The sequence below is a fragment of the Chaetodon auriga genome, chromosome 8 (assembly GCF_051107435.1).
Source record: "Chaetodon auriga isolate fChaAug3 chromosome 8, fChaAug3.hap1, whole genome shotgun sequence".
In the NCBI taxonomy this organism is placed as follows: domain Eukaryota; kingdom Metazoa; phylum Chordata; class Actinopteri; order Chaetodontiformes; family Chaetodontidae; genus Chaetodon; species Chaetodon auriga.
The window spans coordinates 20,590,809-20,609,255 of NC_135081.1; the positions used below are offsets into that span (position 1 = coordinate 20,590,809).

General features: G+C 41.9%; 2 protein-coding genes across 3 annotated transcripts; one reads left to right on the top strand and one right to left on the bottom strand.

The window, feature by feature from the left end:
• Positions 1-2,075: 2,075 nt before the first annotated feature.
• On the bottom strand, positions 2,076-10,283 carry rab5ab (RAB5A, member RAS oncogene family, b). Of its 2 annotated transcripts, XM_076736890.1 has the most exons (7): positions 10,085-10,283; positions 9,155-9,290; positions 7,548-7,774; positions 6,195-6,346; positions 5,229-5,351; positions 4,871-4,964; positions 2,076-3,998 (listed from the first exon to the last, which is right to left on the bottom strand). In XM_076736890.1, the coding sequence occupies exons 3-7, from the start codon at positions 7,711-7,713 to the stop codon at positions 3,883-3,885; spliced, it is 651 nt and encodes a 216-aa protein (XP_076593005.1). In that variant the 5' UTR covers positions 7,714-7,774; positions 9,155-9,290; positions 10,085-10,283; the 3' UTR covers positions 2,076-3,882. The 2 variants fall into 2 exon arrangements, with proteins under 2 accessions (XP_076593005.1, XP_076593006.1); XM_076736891.1 differs by lacking the exon at positions 9,155-9,290.
• Positions 10,284-10,603: 320 nt separating this feature from the next.
• Positions 10,604-16,513, top strand: efhb (EF-hand domain family, member B). The gene is made up of 11 exons (XM_076736889.1): positions 10,604-10,818; positions 11,063-11,122; positions 11,262-11,405; positions 11,551-11,728; positions 11,948-12,058; positions 12,169-12,298; positions 12,372-12,449; positions 12,551-12,609; positions 13,173-13,400; positions 13,801-13,982; positions 14,762-16,513. Exons 1-11 carry the CDS (start codon positions 10,756-10,758, stop codon positions 14,906-14,908), a joined length of 1,380 nt encoding a protein of 459 aa, XP_076593004.1. The 5' UTR covers positions 10,604-10,755; the 3' UTR covers positions 14,909-16,513.
• Positions 16,514-18,447: the final 1,934 nt, after the last annotated feature.

Below are 18,447 nucleotides of genomic sequence, written 5' to 3' on the forward strand. Positions count from 1 at the left end.
TCAGACTATTTAACTGCAGCATTATTTAACACAGCACTGTGCCGATGTTGTTTTCCATTACAGCATTTTGCTAACATATGCTAATATCCATTACAACTTGTGTTTCATATTTTTTACTGCGCTGCATTTTTTTTTGATACTGTTAAACACTATGGAGTAGTACTTTTCATGGCAACAGTATTCTTATACTTTTGTATATTCTTATACTTTTGCACAAAGTTTAAGAAATATTAGAATTATTTCCAAAAATGGAGGCTCCATTGGCCGTAAAGGGTCAGTTCACCCAAATTACAGACACAAAACACACGCATTAAAACACATGTGCATGCACACTGCAGGGACGGCTAAAATAAAGAGTGAATTAATCATTTCTCACTCGTTCCTTCTCTTGTGGTTTTTATCCATCCACAGTTTTGGTGTTGAGGTTCAAAGTTCATTCGTTCCCGTGGAAGCAGCAGTTGAGGAAACACCATAAGGTCCATTTGGTTGCTGTTCTGTGGATTTTGATCATATCACATCACCAGCCGGCGCATCGGCAGATGGAGAGCTGTATTTCATCTTTTCTGAGCACTTTCTGCCTGCCGATGATGGAAAACTCCAGAAGGTTTGCGTTTATTTTTCCAGGTCATGATTTATGTTGCCACGCTAATTCAATTGAGGTGGATGAAGTTTTCCTTTCAGAAACCTGTCAGTCAAGATAATTCCCAGACCTCAACGTGAATTGTTTTCAGGGACCACCTTCTTCTGAAGAACTGCATCTTCTATCCATTAAATTAGTATAATGGAAAACATCTCTGGACAAAAATCTATGAGTAGAGCCACTGGAGATCAGAAAATGTTTTGTAATTTTGGTGATCTGACACTTTAATACACAGCGCTGTTTGGGCGAGGGACATCATCAACGCTCAGAGGTCTCAGCCGCCTTAAAGACCGTGAGTGTAATCGGTTATTGATCCCTGTGCTGCACGCCCTCACGACTCCTCTTTGTCTTTTGCCTGCAGTGGCGTGTGGGCGGTGCTGGATGAACCTCCTGTTAATGAGGTTGTAAGCACTGTAATTGACAGGAGCAGGAGATCATTTCTGCTCAGAGGTTTGTCTCTTGGCCAAACGTGTGATGGGGCCGGTCGAGAGTTCAGATGACTCATCTTGTGAGGACGTTAAGGATGGGGAGTGTGTGAAGTGTTGGGATGGAACACAGCCAAGAGCTGAGAGAGGAGGCAGACGGTGAGAATATACAAGGAACACGGGACTGACAGCAGAGACCAACCAAGAGAGTGAAGATGTGGGTAAAAGCAGGGCTGCAACTCACGGCTACTTTCATTATTGATTCATTGACAAACACACTGACTTTACACTTTAAGATCAGTGCAATTATTGCGTGGAGAGCTATTACTCAGCCTGTGCAGATAGATGTAGAACGTCTGGCAACAGCTGACGTCAGCAGGGTTATTGGCTCTGAGGCGGGACATTGGTAACAGGAAGCCTGCGCCACAAACCGGGGATGTAGGGACTGAAGAAAGTGGATGTTTCCCAGGCAAGGATGGATGAAAAGAAGCTCTCAAGTTGCATTTTGAGTGTTGTAGGAGCCAGTGTTTTTTTTTGGAGCTAAAGCCATTTAAGGATTGAAAGTCAGGAAATCCGAACATTCTTATTTAAAAACCAGCTTCTTTGCAGAGGTTCAACGCTAAATTGTTGTTCTTTTTTCATCTAAATACTCTTTTAAATGTGAAAAATGCATTTCACAATTTCACATTGTTTTGGCCACTCAGTCCCCAATGCAAATATTTAAACATTTCAATGATAACACACAGAGAAATGCATGAAATGATTGCATTTGGAGATGAGTGCCACCATGAGGTCAGAGTTTGTGGTCTCAGATTCGTACACATGACCTGGATTCATCAGTAGAATCAAAAAAAGAAAAATCCCTCAGGTGTGTTGTGTGTACGACTCAAGGACTTCAATGACGAACATGAAGTGTGGTTTAAATAAAAGCTGAATCTTGTTAAAAAAAAAAAAAAAAAAACTTCTTTCATGTGATGCCACTGACATTCAGAGCAAGGAGGCATACAAGAGACCTCTTTATTGAATTTATTAAGTTGTATTCAGACACTCAAAACTGATCAGCCCATCACTAGTAATGCTGTTTTATCATTAAAATTCATTGAGCTGTAAGAGAGACCACCAGTAAGGTTAATTATGCTACCTGCTTATAGCTGTAGGTTAGCAAGTCCAAGACAGTCTGTCATATAAAATCGAAGGGCAGTCATTAATTAAAACATGACCAACACTGTGCAATGCAATAAAAGTTCCTTTCAAACATGACCATGGACCATTTCTGAGAAAAGTAACAAGACACCAGAGAGGGAGTTTGTTAATAACACTACATATACCTAAAAAGACCACCACTGCTTAACATTTGACCTGTTTGTGACAAGGCCGAGGAGGAAAATGAAATAAAAATAAAATAAAAAGCAGACCTATATTGAACTGTACAATTGTTCGGAATCTCTAAATAATTTCCTGGTGAGCTCATCAGCTCTGCAAGCTGTACTAAAGGAGGAAGAAGACAACATTGCAACATTGCACCCTATAACAACATTAGAGTATATTTTTCCACAGACTTGTGATAATGGTAGTAGTCCAAATTTCTGTGTGTGCCGTCTGAACTCTAGTCTAGAAACAATCCCCCCTTTGATTGAGATCCCCCGAATTGATGCAGGTCGACTACTGGCCTGAACAGAAACAGAGCAGGTTAACAAAGACAAGAGTTTAACACAGAAGTATGTTCAAGTCTTTGCAAGACATCTCACAAAGCACGATGTTCAACAGTCGTCAAGTTTCCTGTTGGTTTTCTCTTCCACGCGAGGCCAAATCAGGGTCAGAATTTAACGTGGGACTTCTGTGATGGACTCGACGAAAATAAATAGCAAGGCCAAATCTAAAAATCCTGTCCTACCGGCCTCGTGTTGGCCTGAAGGTGTTGGTTCCTGATGTTCCCATGCTTCCAGAACTCGCTGTTCAATATGATGTATGGCAGCGTGACAAGCCCGTATCGCTCTACAGATGACCGCACATGATGGGAAGCCAGACGCGGTTTGTCTTCAATCCTCTCAAAAAGACTTTTTTTTGTGTGCATTTTCCAACCTTTCCAAAAAAACTGGACAGTGCCACATTTATTTTCCGCACTTTCCGTTAAGAGCCTTGGATGAAGATGCCGTCTTGTGTAACAGATGTGAGGAGGGAGGGATTCTTGGTTTGCGCAGCAGTCCTTTCCTGGCACCTTCTCCACGCACTGATGCCTCACGACAGACGGTCCGGGAAGCCAGGCGTCTCAAGATGGGAACAATTTGCTTTGCTCCTGATTGCGGGCATAATTTAACCCGCACGCAAAGAGTATCAGGCAACATCCAGCCGACCCTGTGAAGTGACAAATGAGGCTACACCTTCTCATCAGCAAATCACGCTTGGAAATTCGCACGCGACACAATCACACGTTCACAGGCGTCTCGCTCGCTCATCTTTCTGACATGGGGTTAGTCTCACAACTGAATAAGAGATAAAAATGTGTTGTTTTAGGCGTTGTAGTGATACATGCATCCATTATACTGATATACACTTCTTAAAAAAAGTTTAAAAAAAAAAAAAAAACATCAACAAAAAACAAAAACAAAAGGTATTAGAAATGCAGCTATACAGAGTCTTTTAGCTATTCCAGGGGAGTGAGGGTGACGGTCAGGTCTGACGTCAGGAAGCCAAGATGTCCAGATGCTGTTCAGCTGAGAGGAGGGTGGGGGGGGGGGAGCAGAGGGCGTGTGTGTGCGTGTGTTTATGTGTGTGTGTGCGGGGGGGGGGGGGGGGCGATGAGCAGGAAGAGCTGGGTTAGTTACTGCAGCAGGGACGGCTGGTGGGCTGAGCCGTCTCTGTCAGGTCCACCCCCCGGTTCCGCCCGCTGCTGGCTCCGGCCGCCTGAGGCTCATTCTTGGGTAACTTCTTTGCTGCAGTGACACGGCGACAAGATCAGTGGTGGCGAAATTCATTCTAAAGAGCAGCATCACACTAAATCCTTTGTTTGAGTCACTTCCTGACACTCTTCACTGACCCTGGACCCAGTCTGCAGTGTTCATTACTCGCAGTTTCAGTATCTTTGCCCTCTAAACTCCCCGTGACAAATCTGTGGCGTTCTCTGGGACCCCATGCCTCTGAATCACCTGTTATCAGTGTGGACAGTACGGAGTTGTAATTTGCTGAAACACGTTGAGACTGTCACTCTTTCATCTGCTACTCCTGTTGAAGCCTCATTAAGATAAACTAGCAGCTCAAACAGGGTCGAGCAGGAGGTTTTGAAGGCATGTTCTGAATCTGTGAAGGGGGCCATGCTTAAGCTAAAACAGAGTATTCAGCTGCTCTTAAAGATACTTTGTACATCATCATTTGGAGATATTAGCACAGTTTATGACAACAAATAAAAGCATAAAAGAGAGGAATAACACATAAAATGCACACCCACACAGAGTCGGTGCTTTATAAGAAATCAGGCAACATAAGTGAAACACCTGTGTGGGCGCAGTGTGGGGGTTTTAATTTATTTTGTGAAGAAATTGTGACCATGATGTATCCTGAGCAAGTCCGATAGCACTCTCTTGTGGACAAACTCTCCACTGGCACATTTTACACTGAGCTGACAGACCTCGCTTTGCAAGAAATCTCTGTGATTGCTTTATGGTAGAAAACAGTGTTCAAAACAACCGACAGGAGCTCTGACAGGAGGGCAGGCAGAAATAGATCCGCTTCAGTTTATGTCACATGGTAAATGTTCAAATCTTCATATAGAAAAGATCTGGGAGTTGAAGATATCAGAGAAACTTACCAATGGCCATGAAGATCTCATTCACGTTCATAGAAGTCTTTGCTGATGTTTCCATAAAAAGCAAGCTGTTGTCGTCTGCGTATGATTGTGCATCCTATGAAAGTGAAACCACCCACCAGGAAATCATTGGTCAAAATAACTAACCTCACAGTTTGCATTGGCAAAAACACAAGCAGACAAACAAGAAAGACAAAACTAAATGTGGAGGAAACAAAGCAGGTGTGTCTGAAGCAGCAGACAGGATGAGGACCAATCAGAGGCTGTCATTCTGTCTCATCAGTCTGTGAATGTTTAATGAAGCCTTCGACAACGACACAACATCCTCCAGTTAAACAATAAGGATTTAAAGAACACAAACCTGGAAGTCCAGTGCTCTCTTGTTTGCGAGATCAGCCTTGTTCCCAGCCAGAGCTATTACAATATTCGGACTGGCTTGTCTCTGAAGCTCTTTCACCCAGTTCTTCGCCCGTACAAATGACTCCTGGCAAACAAAACAGGGCGGGGTGGGGGGTGACTCAGTTAGTGAAAATAACAATAAGATCCATGTGATGGAAAGACGATGTCTGGCAAGGCTTCTGCTCATGTTTTGATCAAGGCCCAGAATAGAGACTCTGAAGAATATGAAACAAATGAAAATGTCCTCAGCTCAGGTCGAGTAACAGCAGCAGTGAGCTGTACTGTCACACACATATTTTACCACAGACTTTATTATATGGGGGATACATGCCTGTACTTTAAGTTCTGGAGAGAAAGGACTCTTATTCTATTCTTTAAGTGTGGACAAAACTGCTGTTGGCTTTGACACTGAGGAGCATTCGTAACTGATAGCAAAGCTGACATTAACTCTGTTTCCTCATTCCTATTTTTGTGACTGACTTTTTACACAAACAAGCAACCACAGTCCATCTTTGAGGCACAATTTACAAATAGAATATAACTACGTCAGCTACCGTCTTTAAGGCAGCTTCATTTTCAGTGTTAAGACCGTGAAAAGTGGACACTCGCTGTTTAATATGTCGACTATGCGGAGGTCAATGAGTCCATGTTCAACATGTTCTCTTTGTAATTAAAATCCCTCAGTGCACACTGTATAAATACAAATTTTTGAGTGCTGTCAAATATTACCTATTTGGAGTTAAAACTCATCTCTTAATTTGTCAAGACACCAAAATAAGTTTCTTTTTTTGACATGACTGTACTAAACGTCCGATGGAAAACCCCCACTATCTCCTCATCGCTGACAACAATGTTGTTCCAGCTATGGTTAGTGAAAACAGTGTTTGTGACAGCAACCACATGATAGAAAGCCTGGCACCTGACTCACCTCATTTGTTATATCATACACCACAATGGCTGCCTGGGCACCTCTGTAGTACATGGGAGCCAGACTGTGGTAGCGCTCCTGACCAGCTGTGTCCCAGATTTCAAACTTGACTGTTGTGTCGTCCAAACATACTGTCTGAGTCAGAAAGGCAGCTGCAGGGGCACAAAGCAGAGGGACGGATGACAATCGGGTCTGTAGCCACCGAGCTACGCAAAATGTGCTGCTGTTAAAGTAACAACTTAAGACCAATGCTGGAGACACAAACAGGAGGATTATCTGCTTGACTTGGTCCACATTTGGAAAATCGGGCCCCTGGTAATGTCAAACACGTTTTATACTGAACATCCAAAATCTGGACGGTTGCTGAGGCGTTAAAGTAGGGTGGGATTCACATAGGCACATTTGAGCCTTTATTTGCTCTGCGATGCTTCACTGACAGCAATGCTCTTATTTTTAGGAATGCTCTGTTAATATTCAGTCAGTTACATATTCAGACCTGGAAACTGCCCAGTGCAACTTCATTTTTGTCATTCTGGAGATCATACCACTGACCAACAGTTCACAAACCTTTTCTCTTTATGATTTTGTTTCCATCACTTTGTTATGCATACTAACACATATTGATTCATACTGGACAGATAAGCTCAGGTGTAACTTTACCTGTGCCTTGTTCGTACCAGCTCATCCAGTCTGAGCTTATTTACTTTATGTGATCAGTGCGCTCTGTGATCTATGATCAGTGCTGTCTAGGATTTCACAAGTCTACCAATGTTTTTATTTGATCTAAGGTGAGTCTATAAATAGCAATGCAATGAAATGGAAAGTCTGATATAAGCATCCAATATCCAGTCAGTAGTATGTTTGTCAAAGGGCAATAAGTTGAATATTATGTAAATAATGACAGAGTTCTTTAACCTCACGTAAGCTGCTGGACATACCAGGAACTAATGGCAGATGTCCAAGAATTCCCCTTCTTATATCCACAGTTCTGTAGTTCTTTCACACTCACAATTCTCCATCCTCAGTCGTAAACTACAGGCTCATTATTTCCTTGTCTTCTCAACTAAACCCTATGTTGTGTGCCACCATGATCTCTTCACTGTGTTAAACTTTACTCATTTCTTAGTCATATTCCCTGCACCCTGTCACCACAAAGACTAATTTTATTGTCACATTTTGTAATCCATTTACTGATGTAGATTTTCAGAGCTTATTCCAATGTGTGATCTCCTGCGAGTCTCTCTGTGACAAGAAGGTGGGTAAAAGTATTTCTCTAATATCAATCCTTGCATACAGTTTTGCAGGCCTGTTTGCAGAAAAAAAGCCAGGACACGGCCCCGTGAAGATGCATACCTCCGATTGTGCTCTCCTGGAATTCGTGAAACTGTCCCTTGACGAAACGAAGTACGAGACTTGACTTCCCCACGGCTGACTCTCCTAAAAGCACGAGTTTGAATTGGCAGATCTTGTTGCCTGCGTTTGGCCCATTGGGTCGCGTAGCTCCGCCTCTACTTGCCATGTCACACTGTCCGGTCTCTTCCTCTGGACGCTGATGAACTGCGAAAAACTGCGGAGAATACCTGAGCAGGAAAGAGAAAACGAAGTGTCACTGTCACATAAAAAAATCTGAATGAGTCAAAAATCAATGCTGGCAGATAATTTTGGTTAAAACTGAAATTCATTTCAATGAAACTCAAGCGTATGATTTGGCGTTTCGTTGTCAGCAACTACGAATCATGATTACGACAGGTAAAACATTTACTGATGATTTCTTAAATCATTTAGCTGCAGCTTTTGGTAGCATACAGCAGTTGCTACATAGCTACCTTATGATTTAAAGCTAAATAAGAGAAGTATTTTCTCTGTAGATAAAAGAGCCTGACCCGAGATTTCCACCGGGCACGTATCTGTGACGTCGTGTATGCAACGTGTATTTGCTCCATCCTCCACATGTCTCCAATCTCCACCATTGGCGTTTGGTCATTTTTGATTTTTGTGCTTCTACCATGAGCAAGAAGGCTTCGTAGTTAGAGGGTTTCTATTTTGTCTGTTTTGATTACATTTATTGTTGATGTATAATCAGGAGTCGGCACAGGGTGTTTTTCTTTTTTTGTTTGTTCTTTTTTATTTACCGGATTCTCTACACCTTTCCTGTGTCTGACTTCTGTGTGAGACTGATGCACCGTTCATCAAAAATAGACTCGGCACGTATTCTCTGTGGAGCAGAGCGTAAATACGCTTCTGAAATGGAGATGGAGTGAATTGCACTCCTGCCATTCTAGTCTCGCAGACGGAACGCGGCCGGTGGAAATTACAGTTAGACTAAAACATCATGTCCATAGCACACAGAACATAAAGACTGGACAACCAAACCCTGCTTTAACAGTGAGGTTTTTGGAGAAAAAATATGACTATGACAAACTATTTGTACTTTTAGAATACATGCTTTCAGAGACAATCGACTGAAAAGCAAAGTCATCTGTCAGAAACTAGAAGATTTAGGAAGTGTCGGCCTGTTTATAAACAGGGGTATGCATTCAGGAATTTCAATGTTATAGTTTTATGCTGCTGTTCTAACAATATTTCTTTAACACAAACAGTCCAAACCTGGAGGCCAAAGTATCAGAGATGACAAAAGACCATGGAAGGAAATTTACTGTCGTTCACTACATACCGAGTCAGGTTTCACTTTACCAGCCACCGTTTCTTTCCTTTCCAAACAATAGTTGGTAGCTTGCCATGACTAGCTGAGGAAACTGTAGCTGACTGTAACAGGTAAGGCAAAAATATGATAGGGTTCGGCAGATCTTGTCAGGAGAGTCAATTTTCTGTCAGACAGAAACAGTTTGGCAACACATGTCACATAAAAAGCACCTGAACTGCTGCTTCACTTGCCAAAGTTTCTCTTCTGACAAAAAGCTGATCAACTGGTACAGCTTTGAAAATATGCAACAGCAAACCTCGAGCAACTCCTGTCTGTAGCCTCAAGTTATGGGAGACACGCTGTCGCAACGGGGATTAGTATGACACGGTCTGGGCGCAGAAGTGGGAAAATGGTTCTGGGTGAAGTTAACTTCCAGGTTCCTATCTGCCGGTCTGGAGATTTAAGGAGAATAACAACATCAACCATATTAACAAGACAACAACAGATTCTCTCAGCAACTTGGACATTTCTCACTACCACCAACCGAGTAAACACAGAGCATCAGTCCAAAAATAATTACCGTCAGCTTCGTCGAAATCGCATTACGACACACAGTTAACCACAAATAACCTCTTATGTTGTTGTTGACTGGCTCGAATTAGCAGAGTAACGACTGCTAGCGTTAGCAACATAGCAAGCTTACATAGCAAGTTCAAAATGTTTAGCCCCAAACCGATCTCTACCTGGAAAAAAGCATTCTTTAGCCTGTGTAACGTTACTTTCATTTTGGATAGTATCGTACACACCAAGCTTATATGCGCTACATCTGATATTTAACGCCATTTAACTAACGTTTGAGAATACCAAGACAGATGATGCAGCTTTGGGTGTGTACAGCTAGTGACAGCTAGCTAACCTTAGCTGCATGACGTTCATTTAGTGATCTGCCTCATCAATCAGTGGAGGAAACGGAGTCACAGATGTTTGTTATATCATAGGTGGTTTACGTTAATGTGTTAATGGTCTAAACGTGACGGCTGATCCGGATTCACCTGCCGAACGACGTTAATGTGCTATGCTAACTAGCTTGGCCCTTCCAGTGTCGGCTAGCTAACGTTCGCTAGCCACATAATAGACACTTGGATGGCTAACACAGTAAGCGAGCGTTGTTTAGCTGTGGCCGCATCGGGAGGAGCCCTCCGGATAGCCATTAGCTAGCTAGCTAACGCTAATATTAGCTACTCACCTAGCAGAAAGAGGAAGCTAGTTGTAGTGAATGGTGTCTCCAGGACGATATTTGTGGCACTTCACAGTGTGTCGCGTACCCAGCCAGCTACTATAACGTTAGATTTCATAAGACTCCGCGATGTCCCTCTCCCACTTCTTTCAACTTCCCTTTTCGCATTGTACGAACGATGATGACAGATCGTATGACTGGAATTGACAATCCGCCTACGTATTGCTGCGACTGACCAATCATCTGTTAGGATTTATTCCTAATTTAGTGGTACGTGCCTTTCCATAGCAGTACAAAACAGCAAAGAAAGAACATCAACATTATCCCGAAAAGAGGGAATTTGTCCCACGTCAATACCTATTTATGTTTGTCAAATTTCTCACTGATTAACAGTTCACATAACTTCGTCATACAAATGTCACATTTCCGTCACCATGAGCTGGCATGATTTCACATTCCCCTGAAAAGTATTAAACCTGTCCGTTACAGCTTCATTGAATTCAGGGGTCTGATGTTGCTAGGCAACGCAATTCAAACAGGTGCACTAGCAGCGGCTAATGGAAGAATTTCGTGCAACTAGCTAGAAAGTTAGAAACTTTTCACAGATAGAGAAGACGAACGCCAGTGACTAAAAAACAAGGACTGCCTCTGTACCTGCTACACGTGGATTCAAGATCAATATGTCAGACGGACATACTTCTTACCAACTGACATATACTGACAGAGGTCCAAACGTACCGAGGGTAATTCAGCTTTAGCATAGCTAGCTAACGTTAGCTTACTCTTACTGTGCTGTGTCTAAAACTGTGGAGCATTTTAGCTAAATTAACCTTTGTTATTGGCGGATACTACGAAGCCCTTTGGACCCTTAGGAGAGTATTTTATTAAATTTTGTGCTCTCCTAGGGGTCTAGGGGGGCTCCGTAGGGTACTCCTGGCTGGATACTGTATATTTTATTTTATTATTATTTTTTAAACTTAACACCAGGCTGGAAAACTAATACCTGAAGGAGACACGGTCGAGACCTGCTTAAAAGAAGTGGAGGGGGTAAGTTCAGCTTTCACGTGTGAGCATTTTGACAGTGGGATGTAGTTAGGTGCTTAGTATTGCATCTTAATGTATGGAGAGCAGTCTATCTCTGGGTGCTTTGGCACAACTGAATGATATCAGCATTTTTATTTTTCAGCCCCCCACCCCACCGGTGGTAAGGAAATTCCGCAGCAGCATCCAGCCAGAGCTGGGGGTCGTCAGAGTGCACCAAGGGAAGGCAGATGATCCAGATGTTGCCGGCACCCTTGTTCATGGCATCAGCACCAAAACGTCCCACACTGTGAGTAGCACACACAAGCACACACACCACCTTGTGGGTTACAGTAAAAGTATTGACAATAAATAATTTATTACCCTACTTCTACTACTACTAATAATAATAATCACAAGCTAACTAGTCCTTCATTTTTATGTGGTTCGAACAGGCGGGAAGCTTGCTAAATCCTCCTCAGAAGACCTGGTTCCAACAGAGGTTACAAGAGCTCAGTGAAACAGTGTACGCCAAGAATAAAAAAGCACCGCTGGGCAGGTCCCATGATGAGCACGCTGGACTTCCCACCTGCTATAATGACAAAACTACATTTGGTGTGAAAACAGTTAGAGGTATGTTTATCATCAAATAAGGTCACGGGTGAAACAATTTTTGAATAAAGAAAAGAAAATAGGCTTAACTTGTACTTATGTTACTGCTCCTCAGAATGTTTAGATTTTTTGGAAATATTGTGTTTAATGTTTCTAAATAATTGTCGTAAGTGTAGGAATCATTTTACTGAAATGACAAACCTCCTCTCTTTTGAATGTCTCATGTTCATTTTTGTCCAGGCTTGACTGTGGGTGACATTATTAACCCTTCAAAAACCACAGAGGAGGTGGAGATGGAAGCTCAGGAGGGACACGAGGCTAAAATGCGTAGCCACAACGGCCATTATGTTGGTAAGAAGAGTGGAAAAATGTACATTATTGTCAGTCTATCTTGTCTTGTTTAGTATTTTGAAATGCAATGTCTGTGTTTCACCACAATGAAATCTCCTTGACTCCTCCAGGTGAGCAAATTGACAGGAAGTACAACTGGAATCACTGTAGTAAAGACAGCGTGTTTGGGATCCTCACACCTCATTTCAACGACGGCCGTAATGTTGGTAAAACTCTCCACTGGCTCGGGGAAACACAGAAGTAAGTCCTGCAACAGGTTGGCACAAGTGTTTTGTTGTTAATTTTCATAACACTGCATATTATTTTGCCACAGGTTTTACAATCCAAAGACGGTTTGGAAGAGATCTGGGAACAGGGAAAAGTTGGCGCTACAACTTGGAATAACGACCGTGTAAGTTTCTGTCACATGTCCTCTGACCAATTATGTGACTTCTGTACATACTTCACTAACTCATGTTTACCGTCACTCTCTCATTAATCCCATCGCTTCAGGAGAGGAAACACCGTGAAAAGTCCACCAGATCACACCGTTGGAATTCTCTTGCCGGCAGGTGAATTTGGCAAATTTTGCGTTCCACATAAGAAGGCTGAGTCCTACCCGCACTGGCCTGGATTTGAATCCAGTGTCCTGTGTCTCTCTACTATCAAATAAAGCAGAAATGTTGAAGGAAAATATGATTGTATTATATACATATTAGATATAAATTCACATGTTGGAACTATTTTAAGCCATCAGACATTTTGGCCTGCTACCTGCACAGGTGTTGGAGATATAATCCACTCTGCTGAGCCAAGGGCAACACATTATGACAAATTGTCAGTTAAATGGATTGTAATGTATCAGTTTATTTACTTAGATGCTGTCCAACCTTAACGTGGGCATGCTTTTCCAGAAATGCTCTGCTTCACATTCACATTTTTATGCATTTATTTCCACTCAGGACTCAGATACTGAATTGCAAATGCAGCTGGCTGATTTATCTTTTATGGTATCTCAGACTACAACACTGACATTAACTTGACAGTTAACATGACTAAGATTTGAGGCTGATGTACAGGTTATGTGTGAAGGTTCATTTCCTGGATAATTTTCTTTTTATCGTGTCTCCTGCAGAGCGTCAGACCAGCACGGCTCCTGCTTGCGTAGAGAGGGAACCTTCTTCAGAGTCAGCACAGCTTCCAGCCTGTCAGGCCTTGACTAAGCCTGAGGACCTGGAGCCTGCTGAGTCTGGCACCCCATTGAAGACCAACAGTACCCTGAGCCAACCCAGGGCAGTCCCAGACCACTTCCTGACCTCCTCCTCCCTCATTGGGGCTGTCGATGAAGGTCCAGCTACATCATGTAGGCCAAAAATAGAGATGTGTGGTGATAAGCATGCTGCGCACTAAATGGCATACACATTATCACACAGTGCCACATGTGTGTTCTGCGGAAAATGAAAGACAAAATAATTGTAGTGTCAATATTTGACTATTTCCTTTCCAGTCTGAAACCCAGAAGGAGGGATTTGTGAGTGACAGCCTATAATTGGGAGCCAGAATGTTCACAGTACAGAAAATAGGGGAGGTCAATGGTGAAATAACCAAGAGCAATATGCAAACACTCTCCCTAATGACACAAGCACGACATGTGTGGTATCACACTGCGGGAGACATGAAATGACTGATATACAATACTTCATTTTGTATAATCCATTCAATTCCATAAATCCCTACCCATTATGTGGTCTCTCTTCAACTAGGCAGCCACACCTTCGGGATCCCATCAGTGCGTTCTGACCTTCCAGCTCCACGCATAAGGAGAGTCAGTGACACGACCAACTACGGTGATATGTCCACGGTTAGAGATCTTCTGTATCCATCAGTTTATGCTGTTCTGGGTGTTCATGAGGAACACCTCTTCTGTCCTCGCAGCAAGAATGAGGTATGCTCGACAGTCCACAATCTGTATTACTACCTATCACACTGTTTCATTCCATTACATACACCACATTCATTTGGCGGACACTTTTGTCCAATGCAACTTATAACAGAGTATGCCCATATTTACTGTCAGCTCTGTCTGACATCAGACAGTTAGAATCTCCCCAGTTTTCCTGTATGGTTTCAAAATATCCTGTTTATTAAAAGAATGTAAATTCTGTATGAGATGAAAGACATGAAACATCATAGCAGGCATGATGTTCAAGGTTGAATGCCTGGTTGGGTGCTGAAGAGAAGCTTAATATAGCAAACAGTCTTTCCTGTTTGGGTTTTATTACATATTCAAAAATCCTCTGAACTTCTTTAACTTCGCTGAAATTTCAACTCTTACTGGAGAGCGTATATTTTTGAAAGAGTCCACTTGTGACCAATGTGGTATGAGACTTTGTTTTGGTAAAGCAGACGAGCCCTGCGGAATCAATACTCCATTCTCTGTGATCCCTCTCTGCCGAACTGTCACTCTTTTCTATTTGTTGATTATCTGTTGTTTTCTTTTATCTTTTGTCAAGGAAAACTTTTCCACCTTCACCAGTCTGTTTCATAATCACTGAGTTCTGTTTCCAGATTAGTCATTATTAGTCTCCCTCTGCTGCAGCATGGCCTCAGTGCAGTTACATAAAAATAAAAGATAAAAAATACATCAGTCTCTCCATTATAACTTGACTGTGTTTTCGTGAAATAGGTTTTTGATATTGACACTCTTCATCCTCTTCTTCACAGATTGCAGAGATCTTCAGAAATGTGGGTGTGAATATTTCTGAGGCAACGTTCGAGGAGGCCTGGAAACTGGCGTCCATGAAGCATCCAGCAGGGGAGGTTTGTGTCAAAAACTTCCATGACGTACTCAAGGAAATAAAAGCAATGTAGTACTCGAGATTTTTTTAGCGGCACAGTGTGTCCTCATCACACATCTGTGTCTGTCTGAACTGTATCTCTGCTGTCTGGTGAAAGCTTTGAGGACGTTTAAGTTTGATGGGAGGGAGTTTATGACATAATGAAGAATGGATTTCTGCAGCCCAAAATGTCACGCAGCAGTAAACACTCATCTGAAATATGCAGTAGATGTGCCGTTACAAATTTTCCACTTACAACCAGAATGCAAAAATCTGTTTACACGACTATTCTCAGTACCCTTAAAGTCAAGTAAAGCTGTTTTTAAAGAGCAACAAAAAGCCATTTCTAATGCAAACCACATTACTTTAATACTAATAGACCAACAGAACACTTTTTGTCAGTACACTGTTGTTTATATGAACATATGCGTCAGCTACTGGGATCTGAATGAACAAACTCAGTATTCAGTTTAAGCTTTGCTTTCTTGGAAATTATGCATTCCTACATTAACGTGTTAAATTTGAATCTCTTTTTGTGCCAATCAAGTCTCTCTGAGCTGGTAGGTGACCTAACTAAATACAGAGAATATCCTCTGCACGGAATTTGTGTGATTGCAAATTCAATTACTATTCTGCTTTTCTATTCAGTTGATGTGCCCTTTAGTTTCACACTGTTACTTTATCAGGATCGTCGTTATGAATCTGCTGAAATATTAAATACAGAGAGAGAGCACCACAAAATGAACCCCTTTTTGAATGGTTAACATGAGACTAATGTCTTTCATTACATGAGCCTCTTTCTGAACATCCTCTTGACCTATTTTTTAGATGAAGGTCTTTTGGATTTTTGCTGTTATTTCAAGAATTCACTGCAAGCTGCTTGACAGTTCCTGGTAGTGCGTCTAACCAATAGATGGTAATGTGAGGAGACATACTGTACACGCTACACAATTTAATATATGGACTGAACTGCTCCTTCAAGCTATATCTCCATTATTGTAAAAACAACCTATTAAATGTAGTACTAAATCCAGTGTTTGAAGGAGCCATTTTGCATCATGGAGCACACTGTAAAACAATACACAAAGTTTGTCTTCACTGTTCTTAGAATTCCTCAAAGAGGACATAATATCTGTCAGGTGCGTTTTCTTCTTAGATATACAGTAAACCAGCCATCTGCTGATACTGACCAGGTTCATATTTTCTTCCCCAGCAGGGGGCACATCAGCATTCAGGGAAATAACAGAAACGCATGTATTGATTGAACAAAGCATAATGTGTTTATCATTACTGGTGACTGTGATTGACTTGGTTTTGAGATCACTGATTGTTTTGAAGTAGTATCAGTCCTACTTGTTTTGACTTAAAATGTCCCTGGTCTGACTTGAAAATTCAGAGAGTTTTGAGAATCTTCTGCATGTGAGACTGAATGTCATAAAAAGAGCGAGTTTCACAACAACAAACAATGTACATTAATTTTAAAAGGCTTTTTAGTATGACTGTCAATTATAGGTCTTTAGTTAACATAACAACATGAGACACAATATTGATATCACCAATTCAGAGATGAACATGTCAGCAAGCAAAATAGGTTTTTATCCCTATTAGATGTCAACTTATAGAGAAACAATTTCTCTATTAAAATGAAAAAAATAAATTAAAAAATCGTGCACAGAAACAGCTCATTTGCCATGCCAACATGTCACCTTTCTTTTGTTGGAAGCAACATGTCATGTTTTGTTGGTACAAGTAAGCTGCTGTGAAACAATATTCAATGTTACGTTGATTTCTTTAATAACAGCCGATGTGACTGTTTCTGTGCTGGTGAAAGACCTGAGTATTACGTTTGATTTCCAAGCATATTTATCTTGTAATTCTATTAATCAACCTTAAAATGGGAGTCTGACAGAGATACCACAATTAATTTATGGCTTCCTGGAGCTGACACACATGTAGACATACAGACATGCAGACTCTCAAAGAGGTATGAGGAATTGTTTGCAATCTGTTTCGCTAACAAGATTAATGAAACAGTTTGGCACGTAGCCTCGACTGATCCACATGTCATAACATTACAAAACAGTAAAATAACTAATAAGAAAACCCATTAGCTTTTTGTACATTCTCCACTTGCTTTTGTTTTCTTGTTAATTTCCATTTAACTGAGTGATGCACAGGCGTGGTAAATTGTTTAATGTGCTCTCACCATATCCATGAGCATATTGACATGTGCTAAGCTAACCGCACTCATTTAATCTCATTAGGACTCTGCGAGATGCTCCACTGGAACCAAAAAAACCCCCACGCAAAGTTCCACAGACCACATATTACTATGCAGCAAAAATTAAAATAATCCTCAGCGTATTTCATTATGCATGAATTAGCAGCTGCTAATGACAGAATCCTCTCTGTTTGTCAGATATGTTGTCAACATTAATAATATTGCAGCAAGCTTTAACAGAATGGGATGATACGCAGCATTCAAGAGCCTGTCAGACGTGATGTTTTTGACAAGTGACACGTTTCTGGCAATGACCATTGGCTCAGACGCAGGCTGCATTTGAATTACTTAAACGGGTGGGGAATTTTCTGGTAGAATTTGTCACTCTTGCTTGCAGCGATGCAATACAACTATTTTCACTTGGTATAAGACTTGTGTTGTGATTTCTTGTTGATCCATAAAGTACTTTCTTGACAACCATGTACCAGAATATGCGCATCCTCCTGCTTACTATGGAAAATGGATTATCTTGTTCCCTGTTCCTTGTTATCACAAGTGCCACAACACTAATATATTTGGTCCCTTCTATGTTTCATGAATCATCCATTCATCCATCCAACCATCCATTTTCTTCCACTTTTCTGTGACTGGGTAATGGTGGCAGCATGCTTAGCCTGCTAGTCCAGACGTCCCTTTCCCAGCAACATATTTTAGCTCCTCCTGGGGTATCCCGGAGCTTTCCCAAGTCAGATAAGATGTATTATTCCTTCAGTGTGTTTTGTGTCTACCCCGGGGTTTCCTATCAATTGGACATGGCAAGAAAATCTCCAAGGGGAAGGCGCCCAGGAGGCATCCTGATCAGATGCCTGAACCACCTCGACTGGATCTATGCAATGCAAAGGAGCAGTTGATCTACTCCACGCTCCCTTTGGATGTCTGAGCTCCTCACCAAATCTTGTGCCCAAAAGTGAGTGAGCAACTCACTCCATGGCCTCATATTTGGAGGTGCTGATTCTCCCCTCCTCTATAGAGGACATGTTGATTGGGTTCTGAAGTTCTTCATAGTGCTCTTTCCATTGCTCCACAATATCCCCAGTCCAGGTCAGCCATTCTCCTCCTCCCAATGAACACAGCCACTTCCTGTTCCTGAGTCAACAGTTTCCCAGATGTTCCTTGAAGCCAACCAGAAGTCCTTCTCCACAGCCTCCCTGAACTCCCCCCACATCTCTGTTTTGGCAACCACCAAAGCCACAGCCCTTCAGGTCTCTCACTACCTGTCTGCTGCTTTAGGAGACCCCTGGGCCAACCAGGCCACAAAGGCCTCCTTTGTCAGCCTGACAGCCTCCCTCACC